This window comes from Nicotiana sylvestris, chromosome 12 (assembly GCF_000393655.2).
Source record: "Nicotiana sylvestris chromosome 12, ASM39365v2, whole genome shotgun sequence".
NCBI lineage: Eukaryota > Viridiplantae > Streptophyta > Magnoliopsida > Solanales > Solanaceae > Nicotiana > Nicotiana sylvestris.
Window position 1 is genome coordinate 121,761,075 of NC_091068.1, and position 21,406 is coordinate 121,782,480.

General features: G+C 38.0%; 1 protein-coding gene across 10 annotated transcripts; it reads left to right on the forward strand.

Annotated features, from left to right (window-relative positions):
* Positions 1-13,786: 13,786 nt before the first annotated feature.
* On the forward strand, positions 13,787-18,707 carry LOC104238715 (uncharacterized). 10 transcript variants are annotated; one of them, XM_009793164.2, is made up of 9 exons: positions 13,787-14,221; positions 14,310-14,423; positions 14,506-14,681; positions 15,343-15,410; positions 15,513-15,614; positions 15,692-15,847; positions 17,651-17,770; positions 18,277-18,406; positions 18,483-18,707. In XM_009793164.2, the coding sequence occupies exons 2-9, from the start codon at positions 14,323-14,325 to the stop codon at positions 18,587-18,589; spliced, it is 960 nt and encodes a 319-aa protein (XP_009791466.1). In that variant the 5' UTR covers positions 13,787-14,221; positions 14,310-14,322; the 3' UTR covers positions 18,590-18,707. The 10 variants fall into 10 exon arrangements, with proteins under 10 accessions (XP_009791466.1, XP_009791467.1, XP_009791468.1 ...); XM_009793165.2 differs by having other exon boundaries at positions 13,787-14,177; positions 14,279-14,423; XM_009793166.2 differs by having other exon boundaries at positions 13,787-14,177.
* Positions 18,708-21,406: the final 2,699 nt, after the last annotated feature.

Consider the following 21,406-nt stretch of genomic DNA (forward strand, 5'->3'; position numbering starts at 1 on the left):
GCCGGGGAGGTCCAAAGTTTATCGGATTATGCCGGGAAAGAAAAAGGTCCTTGGGTTATGCCGGGGAAGTCCACGGATTATGCCGGGGAAGGTCATCGGGTTATGCTAGAAAAGAAAAAGGCCATCGGGTTATGCCGGGGAGGTCCACAGGTTATGCTGAGAAAGTCATCGGGTTATGCCGGAAAAGAAAAAAGTCCTCAGGTTATGCTGGGGAGGTCCACGGGCTATGCCGGGAAAGTCATCGGGTTATGCCGGAAAATAAAAAGGTCCTTGGGTTATGCCGGGGAGGTCCACGAGTTATACCGGAAAAGTCATCGGGTTATGCCAGAAAAGAAAAAGGTCCTCGGGTTATGCCGGGGAGGTCCACGAGTTATGTCGAAAAAGTCATCGGGTTATGCCGGAAAAGAAAAAGGTCTTTGGGTTATGCCGGGAAAGTCATCGGGTTATGCCGGAAAAAGGTCCTCGGGTTATGTCCGGGATCAACTAGGGAGTGGAATCCTATATTAGAAAAGACTACCAGGTTATGCTGGCAGCAACTAGGGAATGGGACCCTATGTTGGGAAAACGTAGCTAGAGATTGGAGACCCTATACTACCATGATTTTAAATTTTTCTTCTTCTTTCTTTTCATTTCTGGCTCCTTTTTTTTAATTTAAGAAAATGAAGAAAATGCAGGAAAGAATTTGGAGGAGACTTTCCTTTTGGATTGATATTGCTGCAAGGCTATTTCTAGCCCTGCCCGTTTCCTGTTTTCAAACAAAGAACAATTGTTAGTTTGAAACAGTGGTTGATTTTGTGGCCTTGATTGTTTCAATCACTTAATCTCAGCCCAACTTCTTTGATGAAGATCTCAACTGCAAATATTTGTTCCCTGAGTACAGATTTTATTTCTGGCCCTAAAGAACCTCTAGCTTTTCCAGACTTTGCCATACGGTTGGTCACGTGGGACTTCAACTTTCAACTTTATTTCGCCTTTGTGGGCCTTTCCCTTCTGACTTGTTGCCTTTTTTTTCTTTTTTCTTTTTTTTTTTCTTTTTTTAACTTCGGAGCATTGGAGAACTTTTTGCTCCTCAAATCTTGTCGCAATAACTAGTTGCGTGGGACTTAACCTTTCCAACTTTGTTTCGCCTTAATAGGCCTTTCATCTTTGGATTCTTTCTTCCAACTTCAATTTTAGAGCATTTGGGTACCTTGGCTTTTCAAACTTTTGCCAAGACAGTTAGCCACGTGGGACTCAACCTTTTTCAACTTCATTTGCCTTTGTGGGCATTTGACTTTGATTTCCTTTCTTTTTAGGAGGGTTTTTTTCCGATTTCAATGCATCGGCCATCATGGCTAGTCGAAGTCGACTCGATTCACCTGCCGAGGCTGGGTATCTTCTTGAATATTGGATCGTATCAAATGAGAACCCTGTAAACCAATCTTACCATCCTTTCTTTGTCTTAGTTTCATAACAGAGTTAGACGAAAGGGATTCAAAGAAAACAAACAATGGAATGTAGAATGAGTTTAAAATAAGATGTGTCCTTTTCGGGGAAAGGAAAGAAGGACTTATATTGAGGGAATGCGGTCTTCAATGAACATGACATGCATTTTGGACTGGATGCCTGATCTGTGTAAACCATCCGACTCTCAGAAATTCATCACAACTTTCGCCTCAAAATCGAGAAACATTGCCAGGACTCTGTCGGTGCCGATGGCTGTGAGGATCCTCTTTTCGATCAGGGGTGCCCTTTGCGGGTTTTCACGAGCTGACCTCTCTCATTTCTCTTCTCACCATCGCCTTATAGTGCTCGTGTGGATTTTCACTAGTAAGGCTCTCTATTTTATTTCTCTCATTTTTATTGCATCGGATCCAAGTAGTTGTATTCTCCGATCCTTGAACATTCTCACCGATTGATCGGAAGGACTTGAAAGAATTTGGGTAAAAATAATTTGGGCTGAATTACAACTTTGGAACCTTTCAGGCAAAACCATTGCCGAAACATTATAACATCTGCCCCAGTTTCAATTTTGGGGGAATTTGAATTTTTATTTTGGTGTGACTGAACCCTAGAGAGAGGCTGTCTATGTATCCTTTCGGAATCAAGTCGAACGTAGTTCAGAAAACTTTGTTTTTGATTTTCTTTTGTTTTGTTTTCTCTTTCTTTTTCCTTTCCTTTTTTTCTCTCTTTTTTTGTTTTTTTTTTTCATTTTCTTTGTCTTTTCTTCCTTTTTTGTATATTTATTTTTCTTCTCCTTTTTTCATTTTTTTTCATCTCATTTTTTCAACTTTTTTCAATAACACTTTTAGGTTCCAAAGAGGGTAATCAAAGAAGAGTAGCCGACTCAAAGGGTTTGCAAAAGGGTTAATAATGTTTGAGTAGCGAAAATGAAAGCCTTCGTCATCCCAACCGGAGAATATTAATACTATATGGAGGATCAAACATAGTACCTTTTGGCTGCATTTGCATTGACAGTTGTTTTAGGGACATTTCCTCGATGTGTCCCAAGTACAACGCACTCTTTTGGCAGTACGCTTATTGAAATGTATGGACATTTCCAATTTGGAACCAATTTTCCTTCAGATGTTCCGAATCTTTGTTTTATTTTCTTAAACTTATCTTCATTGTGATCTAATTCTTGACTTATTATTTCGAGGTCTGACAGCGTTTCAGGATCTGGGCATGAAGTCCGCAAGCATGTCATGTTATTAAAATCTGCATTTAACAGAACTAAAAAGAGAATAAGAAAAATGACAAGATTAAGAAAAGAGACATTCTTGGACAATGAAATATTAATTTCATTTGACTTTTTTGATTTTCTTTTTGCTTTTGATTTTTTTTTTAAAATTTTTTGAAGATAGAAGGGTGTACATCGAAAAGTAAGACAATAAAGTAGAACATCCGGATCATACTCTGAGATAATCCGGACACAGAAAGGATAGCAAGACTGGCTACTAAGACTCCCGTCTAATGGGGAACTTTCATGCTTGGCGGCCATTTTTTTGGCTTTTATGCTGTCTTGGCAATGGCTGCAATGGCCTTCAGTGCCGGATCAAATTCCTCAGCTTCACAAATCATTCAGACTATTGGCCTGATGTTATGAGCAGACAACAGATTGTTCATCACATCAAGAGCTTCTTCATCCCGAAAAAAAAAATTCTTTCTGCTTCAATCAAGTCTTCAACTGCCCTTTTAAGGGTCCAACAGTCCTCTGTACTGTGTCCTACTGCTCCAGAGTGGTATTCACATCTAGCATCAGCTCGGTGAGAGGGGGACTCGGGGTTCGGTCAGTTCGGGTCCACTGGCTGTAATAAATCTAGCCTGATTAGCTTTTGGAACAAGCTTGAATACGATTCACCAATAGGGGTGAACTGATTCTTTCTGAAAGGCTCTCTTGCGTGAGGATTGTATTGGGGATCATTTGGTTGAGGATTATATGGAGCTTGGTAAGGATGGGCATTTTTGGGAGGTGGAGCTCGATTTTGTGGATAATATTGTCGTGTAAGGTTGCGCGTTCATCACCGCATAATGAGGTGGTATTATGGCATAAGCAGCATTTTGAAGGGGATAATAATGTTGAGGGACCTCAGGAAGCATATATGATTGACTGAATGACCTGCCCTCAAGCTGGAAGCCATCATGGCCCCCTCCTCACTCCTATTTTTGTTCATCAAACCCTCCAAACCATTTTGAACATCTTGTGATGTGGCTTTAAAAGCGGCATGACTCAAGATTCAACCCGTTTTTAGCCTACTTTCTACTATCTCCCCAATTTTGATAGCCTCAGCAAACGGCTTTCCCATAGCGGACATCATGTTCTAGAAATAGTCAGCCTCTTGGGCTTGCAGAAAAACCGTGACCATTTCAGTTTCGTCCATTGGAGGCTTTACCCTACCAGCTTGCTCACGCCATTTGACAGCATATTCGCAGAAGCTTTCTGCGGTTTTCTTTTTCAAATTGGACAAGGAGTTTCTATCGGGAGCGATGTCCACATTATATTGGAACTGGCGGACAAAATCTCGGGCCATATCATCCCACACATGCTAATGGGTAATTTCTTGATCTGTATACCACTCAGAAGCGATTCCGGTGAGGCTTTCCCCAAAATAGGCCATTAGCATCTCCTCTTTTCCACCAGCACCCCTCAACTGGTTACAGTATCGCTTCAGATGAGCGAACGAGTCTCCATGGTCGTCGTACTTTTCAAATTTTGGCATCTTGAAGCCAACTGGCAAGTGGACATGGGGAAACATATAGAGGTTAGAGTATGAGACACTCTTTTGGCCACTCAGACCTTGCATGTTTTTTAGGCTTTGTTCTAGGCTCTTCATCTTCAGAGCCATTTCCTCTTGCTCGAGATTTTTAACAACTTTTTCTTGCTTCCATGAGAGATAATATTGTCGAGGTTGAGTGAAAGAGTACGGAGTCACATATGTTATTTCTAGTTGAAGTTGTGGACCCTGAAAGATGAACGTTGGAGGCGGTGCCCTTGAAGCCGGTGCCTAGGGGCGAACCACAGAAGGCATGCCAAGATCATTGGAGGGTGCCCGCATGGGATAAGTGGGTTGGGCACAGGGGCATTGGTAACCTCACCTGACCTGGAGATTAACTCAGGGGACCCAGGGATTGCACTTGGCGGTTCCCTACCATTAGACCAGGCATCCCACATTTTCAATATGCGGAGATGCAACATCTTATTCTTTTTAGCAGCTGCTGATTCTAGCTGTAGAATAGCCGATGCCAGGCTATCCTCAGGACCGATGGTTGGTAGATTGCTTACGGAGGCCATTTGTGCCTTTGGATCTTGTGAAGGAGGGGAGGCTAGACTACCAACAAAACCAACCACCAAAACCTGGCTAGTTTACACATCCAACAACCTTGTTAGTTTTGAAACATTTAACATATAGGAAATCGCACGTTGGGATGCAATGCACCTAATAGTTAAACGCTTCTACAGTATGTTTGAACTGTTGCATGTTTCATCCCAGCTTTAACTAGCCCTTTTCACTCTGTACCTCTTTTCTTCATTTCTGCCTCTCTTTAATCACTCTTGATTTTTTTCATCTCGTTTTGTCGCTCTTTTATTTTTGGCACTCTCTTTTTCTCTTTTGTTTCTCACTCTTTTATTTCTTGTCGCTCTTTTTTTTTCACTCAATTTTTTCAGTTTATTTTATCACTCAACTAATTTTATGGCTATGATCGAATTCGATGGAGATTGCCTACGTATCATGATGCCGCATGAATTAGATCTTGCGTAGTTCGGGAAGATCAAGAATGGAATAAATAAACTAACTCTTTTTTTTTGTTTGTTTACTTTTATAAAACTTAGACTATGAAAGCTTTAAGAAAGAAAAAAAAGCATATTTTTTTTTGATTTTTTTTTGAATTTTCGAAAGAAATTCTTTAAAAAAGGAATTTTTTTTTTGAATTTTTGATTTTGATTTTTTTTTGAAAGAAAGACTTCTAAGAATTCCTTTTCTTTTGATTTGAACTTTGGAAATTTCAAAAGTAAAAAGAAAATATATTTGTTTGAATTTTCATTTGCTTTCTCTTATTCTAAAGAAGAAAGAAAATATTTTTTTGGATTTTGGATATTGCCTCTTATTTTTCGAAAGAGAGACTTTTAAGAAAGTAATTTGGATTTCTGAGTTTTTTTATTATTTATTTACAAAAGTACTTCTAAAGAAAGCAAAAATATTTTTGGACTTCAATTTTTCCAATTTTTTTGTGACATTTACAAAAGAAAGACCTTTAAACCAAAAAGAATTTTTTTTATTCTACTTTTTTTTTGGATTTTTGGGAATTTTGGATTTTAATTTTTATTGATTTTTCTTTTTATTTCTTTTTTTTTCGTATGAAAGACTTCAAAAGAAGGAAACTACTTCTTTTTTTTTTGAATTTTCTAAGGAATGATTTCTAAAGAAGGAACTAAAGGAAATTTATTTTTGGATTTTTGAAATTGGAGTCGGAACCGATAAGGTTTGCCTACGTATCTCACATCAGGTGAGAATCAGACCCGCGCAGTTCGGTCAATTTTGACAGAATAGGGAAACATGACACTTGAAATTTTTGGGCTCATTTTGAAATGACTTTTATCTTTCTCTTTTTTTTTTCCTTCAGAATTCAGCAGAGTTTCGAAATTTTTCAAATACCTACCTCTCAATCTCTTTTTTTCCTTTTTTTTTGATTTTCTTTTCCTATTCTAGAAACCAGTCAACATGCAAGCTGAATCAAATAGATGCGCATGTAGCACGTAAGATGCATCAGGATGGTCTTTTTATTTCGGGTGCACCTGTCCTAGACGGACCCAACCCCAGTGTTGAGTCCCTAAAGTCAAATGCACATGATGCAAACAAGCGTTCCTACTAGGGATCCGACATGAAGCTGAGTTATTCTAGGTTTAAAACCTGGGTATATTGTTCTAGACTTGGTGTACCCGAACGGACAACTCGAGCCGGGGGGGGGGGATACGTACCGGGAACTAAAAGGCCATCCGACTTTGTAACTTGTCCGAGCCTCTTTCTACTTTAAGGTATGACACTAACGGAAGAGGAGTCACGCTAGCGTGCACATCCCCGAAGGCGAGAAGAGAAGGGTTTCGTAACAGTTTATATACAGTTCAAATAATATCAAAGCGGTAAAAAGCGGCATTTAGCACATTAGGCCCAAATATGTAAAAATCAGATAATAAATAAAGACAACTATAACAGTTATTCTAAGCTCGAATTCTGAACTTTGAACCAGAAGTTCTGGGTTCTTATCCCCAGCAGAGTCGCCAGAGCTGTCAGACCTCCTTTTTATACCCCAAGGGTAATATAAGGGAGTTTTTTCAATTAAAGTGACATTAATCGAAATGGGTTTATTTAATTTCATTTATCAGAGTCGCCACTTGGAATAGTTTATTTGGTGTTCCAAGTCACCGATTTATTTTAAAATCCCAAGTCGAGGAAATTTTTGATTTTATTTAAAAGTTTACGAACCAGAAATTCTAGATAAGGAATTATGTTAACCCGGGAGAAGGTGTTAGGTATTTTCGGGTTCCGTGGTTCGAGCACGGTCGCTTAAACTATTAAAATTGGCTTAATTATCTGATTAATTACATATTTTAAACCTATTACGTGTTTTTAACTTTATAATCGCTTTTATTAATTATTTAACCATTTTAGGATTTATGAAATTATTTCTTGAACAAGTTACGATTGTCGTACACTTGCCGTTTTGGAATACACCGCAAACCATGCTACATGAAATGCACCCGCGATTCGCGACACGTTTATTTTTTTATTAATATTCGAAGTTTTTCTGATCGGGTCACATGAAATGCACACCCGAATTTGGGGATTAGGTATCACAACTATGCCACAGGAACCGTACCCATAGCCGTGATGATTTATTAATCGCGCCTAAAACAAGCTACTATGTTCATGATTGGATTGTTTCTTCCTAAACTACTTTGAGATTATTGTGAAGGCCATGAGTTGGGGAATTATTTGTGGAAAAGATGTTATGAATTAATTAACACAAAATTTATAAAAATCTGCTTAAAGAATTAGTGTTAAAATTCTTGGGAAAACAGTGCTACTCAACATCCATAACAACTCATGAATCCAACCTTTTGTTTTGAATGCTGCTATTCAACATTCACAATGAAAATTATTTTTTATAATACTAATGAACTAAAAAAAGACGAAATCAAATGACACACATCCTAGTTAAACGTAAACATATAAATCCTTAACTTTATATGATACACAACTGAGCAATCAAGTTGAGATGTAAATGCTAGTGTATCAAAGTCACTAGCTTGTCTACAGATCATTATGAAATTAGATCATATAGTAAAAACAAAAGCACACATCGGAAAAGAATTAAATACGCCAACTGAGGAGGAGATACTTTTCATGGCCAATTTAGTAAAGGAAAATGTACAACAAAGCATTCAAAGGGAGGGTATTTAACATGACAGATGAAGAGAAGATACTCTTCAAAGTCAATTTAGTAAAGAAAAAAAAAATAACCAAGCAATGTTATTCAGGAGGAAGGGATCAAGATATCAATAGGCAAACAAACACATAATCAACATGCTATTAAAAAAAAATCAACGATTCAGTTACTAAAGGAAACCTTGAGAATTTCATTATTTCATATGGCTCTAAATCATTTATATATTGGAGTCTATTTCACTTCACTCACTGTTTTCTACCATTCTTCCAAAAATTACATACTATCACGGAGAATTTTATTATCAGGAACTCAAGTTGCTGTTTCCAAACATAGGATCATCAATAAATTTAGCAAAATACAACAGAGTTTTCTGAGTTTACCTCTTAACTAAAAATGCAACATGAACAAATTCCTTAGCAAAGCCGAAAGTAGCTGCTACAATTTGAGCTCAGTCATTTCCTTAGTAACAGCAGAAGAGCAGCGACATCAACCTTCACTTTTAATTTTTTTTTCGGTTTTCTGTTTTTTCTTCTTCAAATCTGGAAAATTTGAATTTCCAGAAATTCTAGCTACTAATGTGTTTTCCGGGTGTGAAGGTGAGAGAACGAGAGTGAATGGGTGAGAAGAGTGTCTGGTTTTTAGCGTGGGATTTGGGAGACATGAACAACAACAAAAAAGGGACCTCGTGGGGTGTGCCGCTGTTCTCTTTTATTTCCAAGGGAGGGTCTATTATTCTGATATTTTTCTCTAGGTCTAGGGTTTTTAATTAAAGGGGAGAGGTTTTGGTTTGGGGCGAATTTAACTTGTTTTGGGCCTCTTAAGCCTTGGCCCAATTCAAAAATATAACAACTTTCTTTTTTTCTCTTTTGTTCTTCTTTCTTTCTTTGATTTTAAAAAATCTAGTTGAATTAATTAAACAAGCTAAATAAAATTCTAAATTAGGCTCTACCTTAAATTATTTTGTAAAGTTAATCTTACTTATTTTTACTAATTTAACACTAATTAATTTAAAACTAAAGGCTGAAATATGGACATGACTATTGTAGTAATTTTATGTGATATTTTGCTTAATAAAACTAATTTCTACATGTAAATTGAACCTAAGATGACATGAAATTAAAACGTGATAGGTTTTATGATTTTTCTATGGTTTTAAAATATAAAAAATGCATGAAATGAAACTAAATAAAGAAAAACTCCTAAAAAATTAATTAAAATTATTTTGGTGTATTTTTAGGAGTTATTTTCATGTAGGGAAAAAATTATGTGCTCATACTCATTCAGCCTATTCGACTTCAGATGGCTAAGGAGATGGGGAGTGAGATTTCGTTTTAGGAGGCGACCAATGTGGCCAGGAGAGTTGAGATGGTTCTATTGTAGTGGGGTGGTCAAGGGTCTTATAAGAGGCCTCGTCATTCAAGCAGATTTAGTGGTGCCTCGTCTGGAGGCAGGGATTTGTATGGTAGGGGCCATCCTTCTAGGCCTTTTCAGTCAGCACTTCAGGTTTCTCACAGTGCTTTAGGTGGCTGTGGTTCTCATATGCAGTATTCTGATCAGCAGCCCTACAGTGCACCACCCCTATCAGTGCACCGTCGCTTCAGAGTTTTCGGGGTGGTCATTCAGGTCGCTAGGGTCAATCTCAGTTTCCTCAGCTGCAGCTCTCAGGTGGATGCTTTGAGTGCGGTGAGTATGGTCATATCCGTAGGGCTTGTCCGAGATTAGTGGGTATTCAGTCGCAGCAGCAAGGTTCCCGTGCTATAGTTCATGCGCCAGGTGTTCCACCGCCCGTTCCGCCAGCTAGGGGTGGGGGTAGAGGTGCTAGAGGTGGAGGTGGAGATATTAGAGGTGGACGTCAGGCAGCTAGAGGTGGAGGTCAGGCAGCAGTAGGCCGTCCCAGAGATGTAATTCAGGGTGGTGGAGCCTAGCCCCGATGTTATGCTCTTCCAGCCAGGCCTGAGGCTGAGGCTTACGATGTAGTTATTACAGGTACTGTTCTGGTTTGTAGCAGAGATGCTTCAGTTGTATTTAATCCAGGATCTACATTCTCCTATGTGTCGTCTTATTTTGCACCATATCTGGTCATACCTAGTGATTCTTTGAGTGCCCCTGTATATGTGTCTACACCGGTGGGTGATTCTATTGTGGTAGATCGAGTATATCATTCGTGTATAGTTGTGATTGAGGGTCTTGAAACTCGTGTAGATTTGTTACTTCTGGACATGGTTGATTTTGATGTCATATTGGGGATGGACTGGTTATCACCTTACCATGCTATCTTGGACTGTCATGCCAAGACTGTGGCCTTAGCCTTGCTGGGTTTACCTCGTTTAGAGTGGAGAGGGACTCCTGGTCATTCTACCTGTAGTGTTATCTCATATATGAAGGCTCGCCGTATGGTCGAGAAGGGGTGTTTTGCCTATTTGGCATATGTTCGTGATGCTAGTGCCGAGGTTCCTTCTATTGATTCTGTGCCTGTTGTTCGTAAGTTTCCTGAGGTATTTCCTTCAGACCTGTCGGGTATGCCACCCAACATAGATATTGACTTCTGCATTGATTTGGCTCTGGGCACTCAACCCATTTCTATTCCGCCATATTGTATGGCCCCGCCTGAGTTGAAAGAGTTGAAGGAGCAGTTGCAAGACTTGCTTGAAAAATGTTTCATTAGACCTAGTGTTTCGCCTTGGAGTGCGCTGGTATTGTTTGTTAAGAAGAAGGATGAATCGATGAGAATGTGTATAGATTACCGGCAGCTGAACAAGGTTACAATTAAGAATAAGTATTCATTGCCGAGGATTGATGATTTGTTTGATCAGCTTTAGGGTGCCAAGGTATTTTTGAAGATTGACTTGAGGTCTTGCTACCATCAGTTGAGAATAGGGCATCCGATTTTCCTAAAACAACTTTCCGCACTCGATACGGGCATTATGAGTTCTTGGTGATGTCATTCGGGTTGACAAATGCTTCCGCAACTGAGAGGAGCATGAGCAGCATCTGAGAGTGGTTCGCCAGACTCTAAGAGATAGTCATTTATATGCTAAGTTTTCAAAGTGTGAGTTCTGGTTGAGTTCAGTTGCATTCTTGGGTCATGTTGTATCAACAGAGGGTATTTAGGTAGATCCGAAGAAGATAGAGGCAGTCAAGAACTGGCCTAGACCCACATCAGCTACAGAGATCCGGAGTTTCTTGGGTTTGGCAGGCTACTATCATCGGTTTGTGGAGGGATTTTCATCTATTGCAGCCTCAATGACCAGGTTGACCCAGAAGGGTGCCTAGTTCAGGTGGTCGGATGAGTGTGAGGCGAGCTTTCAGAAGCTCAAGACAGCTTTGACTACGGCACCAGTGTTGGTTTTGCCAACAGGTTCAGGGCCTTACACAGTTTATTGTGATACATCTCGTATTGGACATGGTGCGGTGTTGATGCAGGATGACAAAGTTATTGCCTATGTTTCGCGGCAATTGAAGATTCATGAGAAGAACTATCCGGTTCATGATTTGGAGTTAGCAGCCATTGTTCACGCGTTGAAGATTTGGAGGTATTATCTGTATAGCGTGGCATGTGAGGTGTTCACGGATCACAAGAGTCTTCAGTATTTGTTCAAGCAGAAGGAGCTAAATTTGAGGCAGAGAAGGTGGTTAGAGGTATTAAAGGACTATGATATCACCATCTTATATCATCCGGGAAAGGCCAATATGGTGGCCGATGCTTTGAGTAGGAAGTCAGCCAATATGGGCAGTCTTGCTTATATTCCGATCGGTGAGAGACCGCTTGCTTTAGATGTTCAGGCTTTGGCCAATCAGTTCATGAGGTTGGATGTTTCTGAGCCCAGCCGTGTGTTAGCTTGCACAGTCACTCGTTCTTCCTTATTGGAGCGTATCCGAGATCGGCAGTATGATGATCTTCATTTGTGTGTCCTTAGAGACACAGTACAACATGGAGGTGCCAAGTATGTTACCTTAGGAGATAATGGAGTTTTGAGATTGCAGGGTCGAGTTTGTGTGCCAAATATGGATGAGCTCCGAGAGTTGATTTTAGAGGAGGCCCATAGTTCCTGGATAATATGGTTACCCATATTATCCGCCGGTTAACCCTTTTTTATCCGTATTAAATATGGGTCGGGTCGGATAATTTATCCGTTTTTCCATTACCCGTTTTCGACCCGAACCATATCCGACCCGACCAACCTGTTTGACACTCCTAGTTGTGGGTAATATCTTCAACTTTTATATACTTCCGGGGTCAATATGCAATTTAGTCGAAACAGCAAACTGCGTTTAACTCTCTAATGTCCATTTGACGAGGAAATGATCAAAATGGTCCTCAATGTATAGGGGTTGGATTATTTTGGTCCTTATTATATATCAAGTGATAGTAATAGTCCTTAATGTATACAAAAAGTGTATGGTTTTAGAGGTCGTTTGGTAGAGTGTGTTAGAGAAAATAATGCATGCATTAGCTTTGTGTATTAGTAATGCTTTGTTTGGTACACTTTATCAACCTATGATAACTAATACAAGCATTAGTTATACACTCAATTTGGTATTATCCTATGTATAGCTAATGCATAGAAAACCATGACATTAGCTATACAAAGGCTATTAATGCATGCATTAGCATGATTAAAGACAAAATTATTCTTAAAGTCCCTTAAGTTAAAGAATATGGAGGCCATTTTTGTAAACAATTAAATTTCTTAAAAATTATGCAATGCATTTTAATTTTTAATACACCACACCAAACAATGCATAAGATATAATCTTTGTATAACTAATGCTTGCATAACTAACCCATGCATTACTAATGCACCTTATTTAGTATTATTCTTATACGCCCTACCAAACGACCCCTTAGTGTCACCCCTAAAAACTAACGGTACAAAGCAAATATACTGTTAAACTTAACGAGGTTCTGGACCCATCAAGAGAAAATTCTAACAGACCCCTCTTCTTCTCTCTTTCAGTATAACTAATACTTGCATTACTAATCCCTACATTATTAATATACCTTATTTAGCATTATTCTTATACGCTACCAAACGACCCCTTAGTGTCAACCCTAAAAACTAACGGTACAAAGCAAATATACTGTTAAACTTAACGAAGTTCTGGACCCATCAAGAGAAAATTCTAACAGAGTATACCCCTCTTCTTCTCTCTTTCAGTATACACAAAACTTTGAAAACATTCCAACTAGCGTAGAAAGCAAATTAGATCAAAGTGAATCGTCTTAGTACTCCTGTTGGTGTGCTCTCATCACTTCCTTCAAAAACCCCTTTCTTCTCCCATCAATTCGTACCATACAAATCCAATTTTTTATTTCTACATGCATTGCAAATTATAAGAAAGAGCGAGCTCCCTGTAAAGAAGAGGCACCAGAGCCATCAACGATCTCATCGTGGTTCATTTAGTTGAAAATGTTACTGTCCATGAACTCTCAGCAGACTCTTCTAGGGTCCAAACTCACCTCAAAATCAAACCTTATGTTCATATTTCTGTCAAAGTCTATCTATTTTTATACTAATAAATTGCTGAAGAGAACAAATCCCTCTTGAAACTCCTTCGTAGCTACAAAGAAAATAAAGCAACATCTAATTTTGACATGAACCAATTATTGATTTCCAGTAAGAAAGCGAATGAAAGTGCCGAGCCCATATTGGGTCGCAAAATACGGAGAAATTTCAGTAAAGCACTTGACACTGAGTCAACTCGATTGTGGAATGGATAAGTGATCGGTTTCTATGCTGATGAACTTTAACTAGGTTTTAGACAAGAGAAGAGAAACTCGGATAATACTCACCCCGACAAGCTAGTCCGGGGGCGGGGCGGGGGGAGGGGAGGGGGAGAGGGGACAAGAGGGGTTAGATGATTATCAAATTTGATTCGTTTCAGAAAAAACAGTGAAAGAAAGAAGCAGAGGAGAGGAGTCTGCTTTTCTTTTAAGTGATTCAAGTTAAGTTTAACAATATATTTGCTTTGTACCGTTAGTTTTAAGGGATGGGACTAAAACCATACACTTTTTATATACTTTAAGGACTATTACTTTCACTTGACATATAATAAGGAGCAAAATAATCCAGCCCCTATACATTAGGGACCATTTTGATCATTTCCTCTCCATTTGACTGGTTTGTGAAAAGGGCTTCTTCTTCTTCTTCCTTTTTTTCTTTGAACTAATAGGGGCTTCGTTTTGAATTCTTTCAAATTTGTGTAATATAGAGCTTTCAAAGAGAAGAAAAAAGATCCAATTTTATCTGGTATATGCAGAAAAGATTCAATTTTTATATTTCACACCGAAAAGGTTAAATTTTTACCTGTTATATGCAGAAAAGATTAAATTTTTACCTGTTATATGCAGAAAAGATTCAATTTTTACCTGTTATATGCAGAAAAGATTCGTCTATGCCACGTGGGGTTTTCAGAATGAGGTTGAACTGTTTCAGTGATAGTAAATTCTTCAGTTCCTCAACCCCTTTGGCTCCTATTCCCCTCCCTTCTCCAAAGTATGATTTAGTTCTTTTTTTTTTAAATATTGAAATTTTATATTGTTTTTAATGGGTTTTGCTTAATGCTTTTGAATTTTAGGGAGACACATCTTTGGTATGTAATACCAAATGAAGTGAAGGGTGAGTCTCTTTTGAACAAATATATGGAAATTTTATCACCATGTGAGAAAGAAAATGTGTTTAGTATGCGTGGAGATGAGCAGAGAAAAAGTGCTTTACTTGCCCGTACGTTGGTTAGAACCACCATTGCAAGATGTAAGAGGCAATGTTGAATTTATATGTATTATTTGTTTGTCATTTGCATTTTTCTTAAGAAAACTTGATTTCATGGAAGATGAGTTAGAATAAAATTTTAGGAAAAAAATGTTATATAAATGCAATTATTTATTCCATTGGTTCTTGAGCTGAGGGTCTATTGGAAACAGCTTTTCTACCTTCACTGAGTAGGGTAAGGTCTGCGTACACACTACCCTACCCAGACCCCATATGTGGGAATGTACTGGGTATGTTGTTGTTGTATTGGTTCTTGAGCCGAGGGTCTATCGAAAACGGCCTCTCTAGCTTCATAAGATAGGGGTAAGGTCTGCGTACGCATTGCCCTCCCCAAACTCCACTTGTGGAATTCCACTGGGTTTTTGGTGTTATTTGTTCCATTGCACAGTGATTTCATATGTTAGAAGCTTATTAGATGTTAATCAAGAATTGGAAAATGACCTGAGGATATGATACTGTCTTTTCTAATTGTTTCATTTCAGATTCAGCAATGTAATAGGTTATGTTATCATTATCATTACTGTGTTTGTGTGTTTGTATAACTTTTCAGTTGTCCATAATTAATTTGCTTTATGTGACATGCCATAGTAGTTGAAGAGAATTATAAGTTGTTTATAGCTCTGAAAGCGTTGGTTTTCCCTAGATCAGATAAATTCTTCGATCCAACCCATATCCCTCAAGTTTAGGAAGAGCATTCATGGGAAGCCTGAGGTTAGTGTGATTTGAGCGTTCAGTAGTTTTCCAGTTGTATGCTCGTATTTTCTCTTTATGTCGTATTTATGTGCCATTAACTTTATCTGGTTATGCCTATAGGTAGATTGGCAACACTGTGATCATTGTGAGCCTTCTCCTTTGCATTTCAACATCTCACATACATCATCTCTGATAGCTTGTGGCGTTACAATGAATTCTCCTGTAAATATTCTGGTCCCTCAAGTCAGTGTATACATACATTCAGCTGCATGGAAAATCACTTATAGTTTCATTAATAGATTGGCATCGACGTGGAAGCAAAGCAAAGGACAGTAAAGCACAATGTTTTGACTTTAGCTAGAAGATACTTCTCTGAACCTGAACTTCAAGTGTTGGCTGCTATTAAGGATCCCCATCTTCAACATCAGGAGTTTATCAAATTATGGACACTAAAGGTTAGTCTATTTGCTCAACAACAACACAACCCAGTAAAATCCCACTAGTGGGGTCTGGAGAGGGTAGAGTGTACGCAGACTTTACCCCTACCCCGTAAGGGTAGAGAGGCTGTTTCCGGTAGAGAGGTTAGTCTATTTGATTTCATGATTATTTTCTTAGTTTCTTTTACTGATGAGAATGTTTACTCAGCTCTATTTAACAAATTACTCCAATTGAAAATCTTAAAGAGTACCAATTCTTAGTCATTTTCATGGTTCGAAGGGATGTCTTGCTTCAGTCACGCAGTTTATGTGCCGCTTCATTTGTCTCCTGTATTAAAAAGGAGGTCATTCATTCATCTTTAGATGCTTCCAGTTCTTCCGGTTCTGTTTCACTAGACATTCTGCCCTTCATTTTTCTTGTTTGCTTCCTTTGGAAACATAGTCTTACAAGCTGTACTATTTTCTAGAAATTGAGTATATTTTCAGTCTTTTAGCAGTATAAAGCAAGTGAATGTTGTCTTAATGTCATGCACTTCTCTTACGCATATTTACCATTTTAAAAATGCAAACCGGGCATGGAGAGAAAGGATTGGGCAATTCCGCCGGTTCTGGAGCTTATCTTATTATTAAGGTGAAAGCAAAGGATTAGATTTTTCAGAATAGGGCATTTTATTTGCATTTTGCTTTGTGAACCCCTCCTATAGTAAGACTGGAAATAATAACCAGAACGACTGAGTTGGAGGAGCATATGTTAGAGCTCCCCTCACGTACAATGAAAATAGAAGATATTGATGTCTCACATTGGCAAAGAGGCTCTGAGTGATGAATGGAATAGAATAACCTTTTTTGTGGTAGAGTTCCACTAATTTACCAAGGGAAAGGGTTAACTTCTAAGGGCTAAAGAAGATTTATGTGAGTTTCTAGAAGGCATAAATTAACTTTCTCACTTGTGGGATTACACTGGGTTGTTGTTGTTGTTGTTGTTGTTGTTGGGATAGAATTGCAGCATTTAAGAAAACAAAGGGTTTATTTTAAGGAGTTTGCTTTCTCCATGTATTCTGGTTTATTTAGCAGTAACTTGTTGAGTTGTCGAGGAGGTTGTTTGTGAACCTGCAGTTCAGGTTCATTTTCCCTTGAAACTGTGCGGATTATATCAAAAGAGTAGCTTACACAAAAGAAATAACATGATTGTTGGTTTCTTGAAATTGAAACAAGCAGGTGGCTGGACAAGCAAGAGGAGGAGAAATAACAATTTTGTCATTAAATACCAACAATGAGTTAAAGGACTTTCAGGAAATTACTTATTATGTAAAAGGCTCTGTAGTTCATACAGAAGTCCCTCTGGAACATACATCCTATGTACTTCACCAATATTAGCTGGCTGCCTATGGACATCACTTAGGCCCACTACGTCAGTGCTTTGGTAATGTATAAAAAGTAGTAAAGCACAACCAAAAGTTAGCAGCGGCATACTATTTTTACAGAATAGAAAGAACCCCAGAAGTGCCAGATTCTTCATTGCTAGCTTTTAAGAATGTATTCACTTGCGGTCTATCTTGCTTGGATGTTGGCTTATGACTTCCAGGTGCATTTGTAGGAAGCAAGCATCAAGGTCAAACTGCCTCATCAATACACATATATGTTAAGGTTATGCTACAGCTAGCAAGGTTGTCTAGAGAAGGCTTTTATACCTTTTAACCTTCTATCTGCTTGAAAAATGTGTTATCTTTATTGATTGTATGATAGGTCGAAAGCAAAGGATCAAAGTTTTCTTGTTAGTATCTATTAAATTGAGCCTCTAAAAAAACAGATTGCTTGCAGGAGGCATATGTGAAAGCACTGGGGAGAGGTTTCTCTGGTGCACCTTTCAAGACGTTTACAGTTCGTTTTGGGAGTGGTATTGGAGAAAGCCCTCACCTCTCTCGATATTCAAATACTGAGGTATGACACAGTTACTTTTGAACAAGTTCGATAACTTTTTCAAATGAGCTTTCCTTAATCCAAAATAAATAAACTATCTCGAATGGGCTTACATTTGAACTGAAAAAGACAGAAATGTTATTGTTAAATGGCAATGGGTTAATTTGTACATACATACATAACTCTCTCTTGGTGTGCTATTAATAAGACATTATTGACTTGGAAAAAGAATGTCAAATGGTGATGTGTCGTAAAGGTGATTTGTAGGTTTAGCTAAGTTTTTCAAATTCAGCAAAAACAAGGTCATGCTAACAGAATCACGTGTAACATTAGCCAATACTTGAGCTCCTGAAACAGCCAGAGCGAGTGCCCGACAGGACACTTTCCCAATTTGCAATCTTTTTCCTGAATATTTTAACCACAATTCTGTTGCTTTCCCAATCTAATAATAGCTTCGTTCAAATAGAATATATATGTACCTCTGAGTTTGAGAGAATGCTTTTATTGATAAACATACTTTATTTCAGGCATCTGAAATATCAGTGGATATGTTTGACGATCCCAGTGATCTAACAAGCAATTGGCAGTTTATGCTCCTGGAGTTGGCCGGTTCACATTATGCTGCCATTTGCACAGAAAAGGATGTCACAAGTGAAGGTTAGCAAGTTATATATTACCTTTATGAAGTATAGAATTATAACAAAGAAGAACCCTTAACATGTTGAATTTTTAGGTAATAAGAGTGGTCCTATGAAGTTAACAGTCAGAAAGACGATTCCATTTGTTGAAGACGAGTGTGTTTCTGGAACAGAGGCAGTTCGTGTACTTTGTGGCTTTTAGATAATACATACTACATACCCCTTTCTCTGTTGAAAAGTTCCATCGATGCACTGGATGTCTATATATTGGATACAACATGGAAAAAATTGAATCTTCACCATGTTTGCCAACTTGGTCATTCTGTCTTCTTTTGTGGGTAGCAGTCTTTGTGTTATGACATGTCTACTGCATATTGGCACTAACATTCTTTCAGTTAGTATTTGTTGAAAGCAATGTGATCGTGCCATCTGAAATTGGTATTTTTTTCTTAGTAATAAAGGTTGTGTCAGGTCTAGTTTACTCGCAAATCAACTAATTCACTGCTTATCTGTCACCTCTCATCAGTATAAGTACCGAGTAACTCTATCTACAAGGCTAAAGTAAATGGGAAGAAAATCACATGACATTTTTTTGCCTTTGCTGTGATTTGAAACCTGGTCTTCCATGGTCCATTCAAACTTCATTGATTGCTAGGCTAGGTTCTAGGGATGGATGGCGTGGTGACAGTGACGTGGGCATAGCCGTTGCAACCTATACTAGCTGATAATCAGCACTAGCAACAGTGTTAAACACACTACTTAAATATATCCTTAGCAAATTTAGTTATCTTACATATATATTGCTGCTATTGCCTGTACTGAAGATATATCTCACCGTTGAGTTAATCTGCTGCTGTTTAAAATTACTGTTGTTATATGGCAGTATACCTCCCTAATGTACGTAAACTTTTGTCCATTTACTTTTTTCTCCCCCTTCAAACATCTAACCAGGCTTCAAGTACATGTATATATAATTATAGGAGTTAATATTCTTGACATTAGAAGCAAATGATGAAGGGGAGCCTTGGCGCAACTGGTTAAGTTGCTGTATGTGATTAGGAGGTCATACGTTCAAGCCGTGGAAAGTGGAAACTACCTCTTGTAGAAATACAGGATAAGACTGCGTCTAATAGACCCTTGTGGTCCGGTCCTTCCCCGGACCCGGTACATAGCGGGAGTTTAGTGTATCGGGCTGTCCTTTTTAGAAGCAAATGGAAAAGCAAGCAACCATGTATGTGGCAGTGTTTTTCTAATGAGGTGTTTGACCAAGAAGTAGATTCATATGATTATGCTCGCAAATTCGCAATATTACTGCTAACTGCTCAAAAACTTGGGGATTATCTTATAGCTTGTTTAGCCGTACTTCTTTTCGGCAAAATTGCTTCATTTTTGGCCAAAAGTATTTTTTTTCTCCTAAAGTTAAGGTGTATGGCCAAGTGTTTAGAAGGAAAAAAAGTGCTTTTGAATAGAAGCAGAAGCAGTTTTTGAGAAGTAAAAAGTAGTAGCTTCTTTCCAAAACTACTTTTAAAAAAAGCATTTTTGAGAAAGTTAAAAGCTTGGTCAAACACTAATTGCTGTTTAAAGAACTTTTTATATTGATTAGCCAAACACAAACTGCTTCTTACCGAAAGTACTTTTAAAAATAATTTTGAGAAAAATACTTGTCAAACTAAATTTTAGAAGGGCCAAACATGCTATTAGTGATATTAAGCATTGAGGAGATGTTTTTTTTTTTTTTTTTTGGGGGGGGGGGGGGTTTCTTTACTATTCTCCAGACTGATAAAATTTCATATTCAATATTGGGCCAAAAACCTCCGGTATTAGCAACACCAAAATTTGCATTCTTCTGATCTCTTTGTTTTTTTTTCTTTCTTTTGATAGAAAAAGATGGTGCAATTTTCATCTATGCTATGATAACTCTTTCCTCATACTTGTAGATCTTTACCATTGCACCTCAGTGGATGACAAAGCTCTCCTTGTTTTGAGGGTTACTGATAAAATATCTCTATTATGACTGCTTACATCAGTTCATAAATTTAGAAGTTAGATCATATTTACGGATTATGCATTATGAGAAAGTTTGGCTCGAGGAAATTCCTAAAGCAACAAACATTGACAACATCACTAAATGGTAGTATGTGATAATAGTCAACATTTGAACAAGCAAGTTTGTTGATAGATACTCTTGGAAAATAAGTTCTGCATTCCCTGCTTGACTGGGCAAATCATTACAAAGAGTAGAGAAACGTTGATACAAAAATCCATTATTGTCACAAATTAAATGGAACCTGAATGGTAAAGGGCAACCCGGTGTACAAGGCGTCCCGCATTCATGCAGGATCGGGGGAAGGTCGCATCCTAACAACCTATCATGATACAAGCATTAGTGGCTGCTTTCTTTGATCGAACCCGTGACCTATAGGTCGCGCGAAAATAACTTTACCATTTAACATTCACAAATTAAACGTAATTTGAATGTTAATTTGTCTTTATCATTGTTCGTTTTGTTTCTTCATAAAGAAAACCATGAATGAACCCAAAATTCTCAAATGATAAACGAAGTGAGTATATATTGAATTTATTTACTCATGTTAAATTTGAACTGCAAACATTAAATAAATGAAAACTGAAGAGATATTTTTACTATTCTGTTTATAAAATTTTCCATAGTTACGACTAAATGAAGAAATATCTCTGACATATAAAACTTATGAAATTATTTGGCATATGCTGGTGCTTCCGTACAAATGGTCATAGAGTTGGCATATGCATTGCTGTCACAGGAAATTGATCAGCCACAATTTGTACAAATTAAAATCTGTCCTGAATCTGGCTAAAAGTAACCTGTTATTAATAATTAACCATTGCTTAGTTGGTGTTGGAATCAGTCTTTCGATTAATATAATGGTTATTGTTTGTACTTTAACGCTATAACTATAAAGGGAAGCTGGAATATTTCTCAATGAAACTACACTCTAATGGGTGTAGTTTAGTGGTCAATGAAGTGAGCTTAGAATTA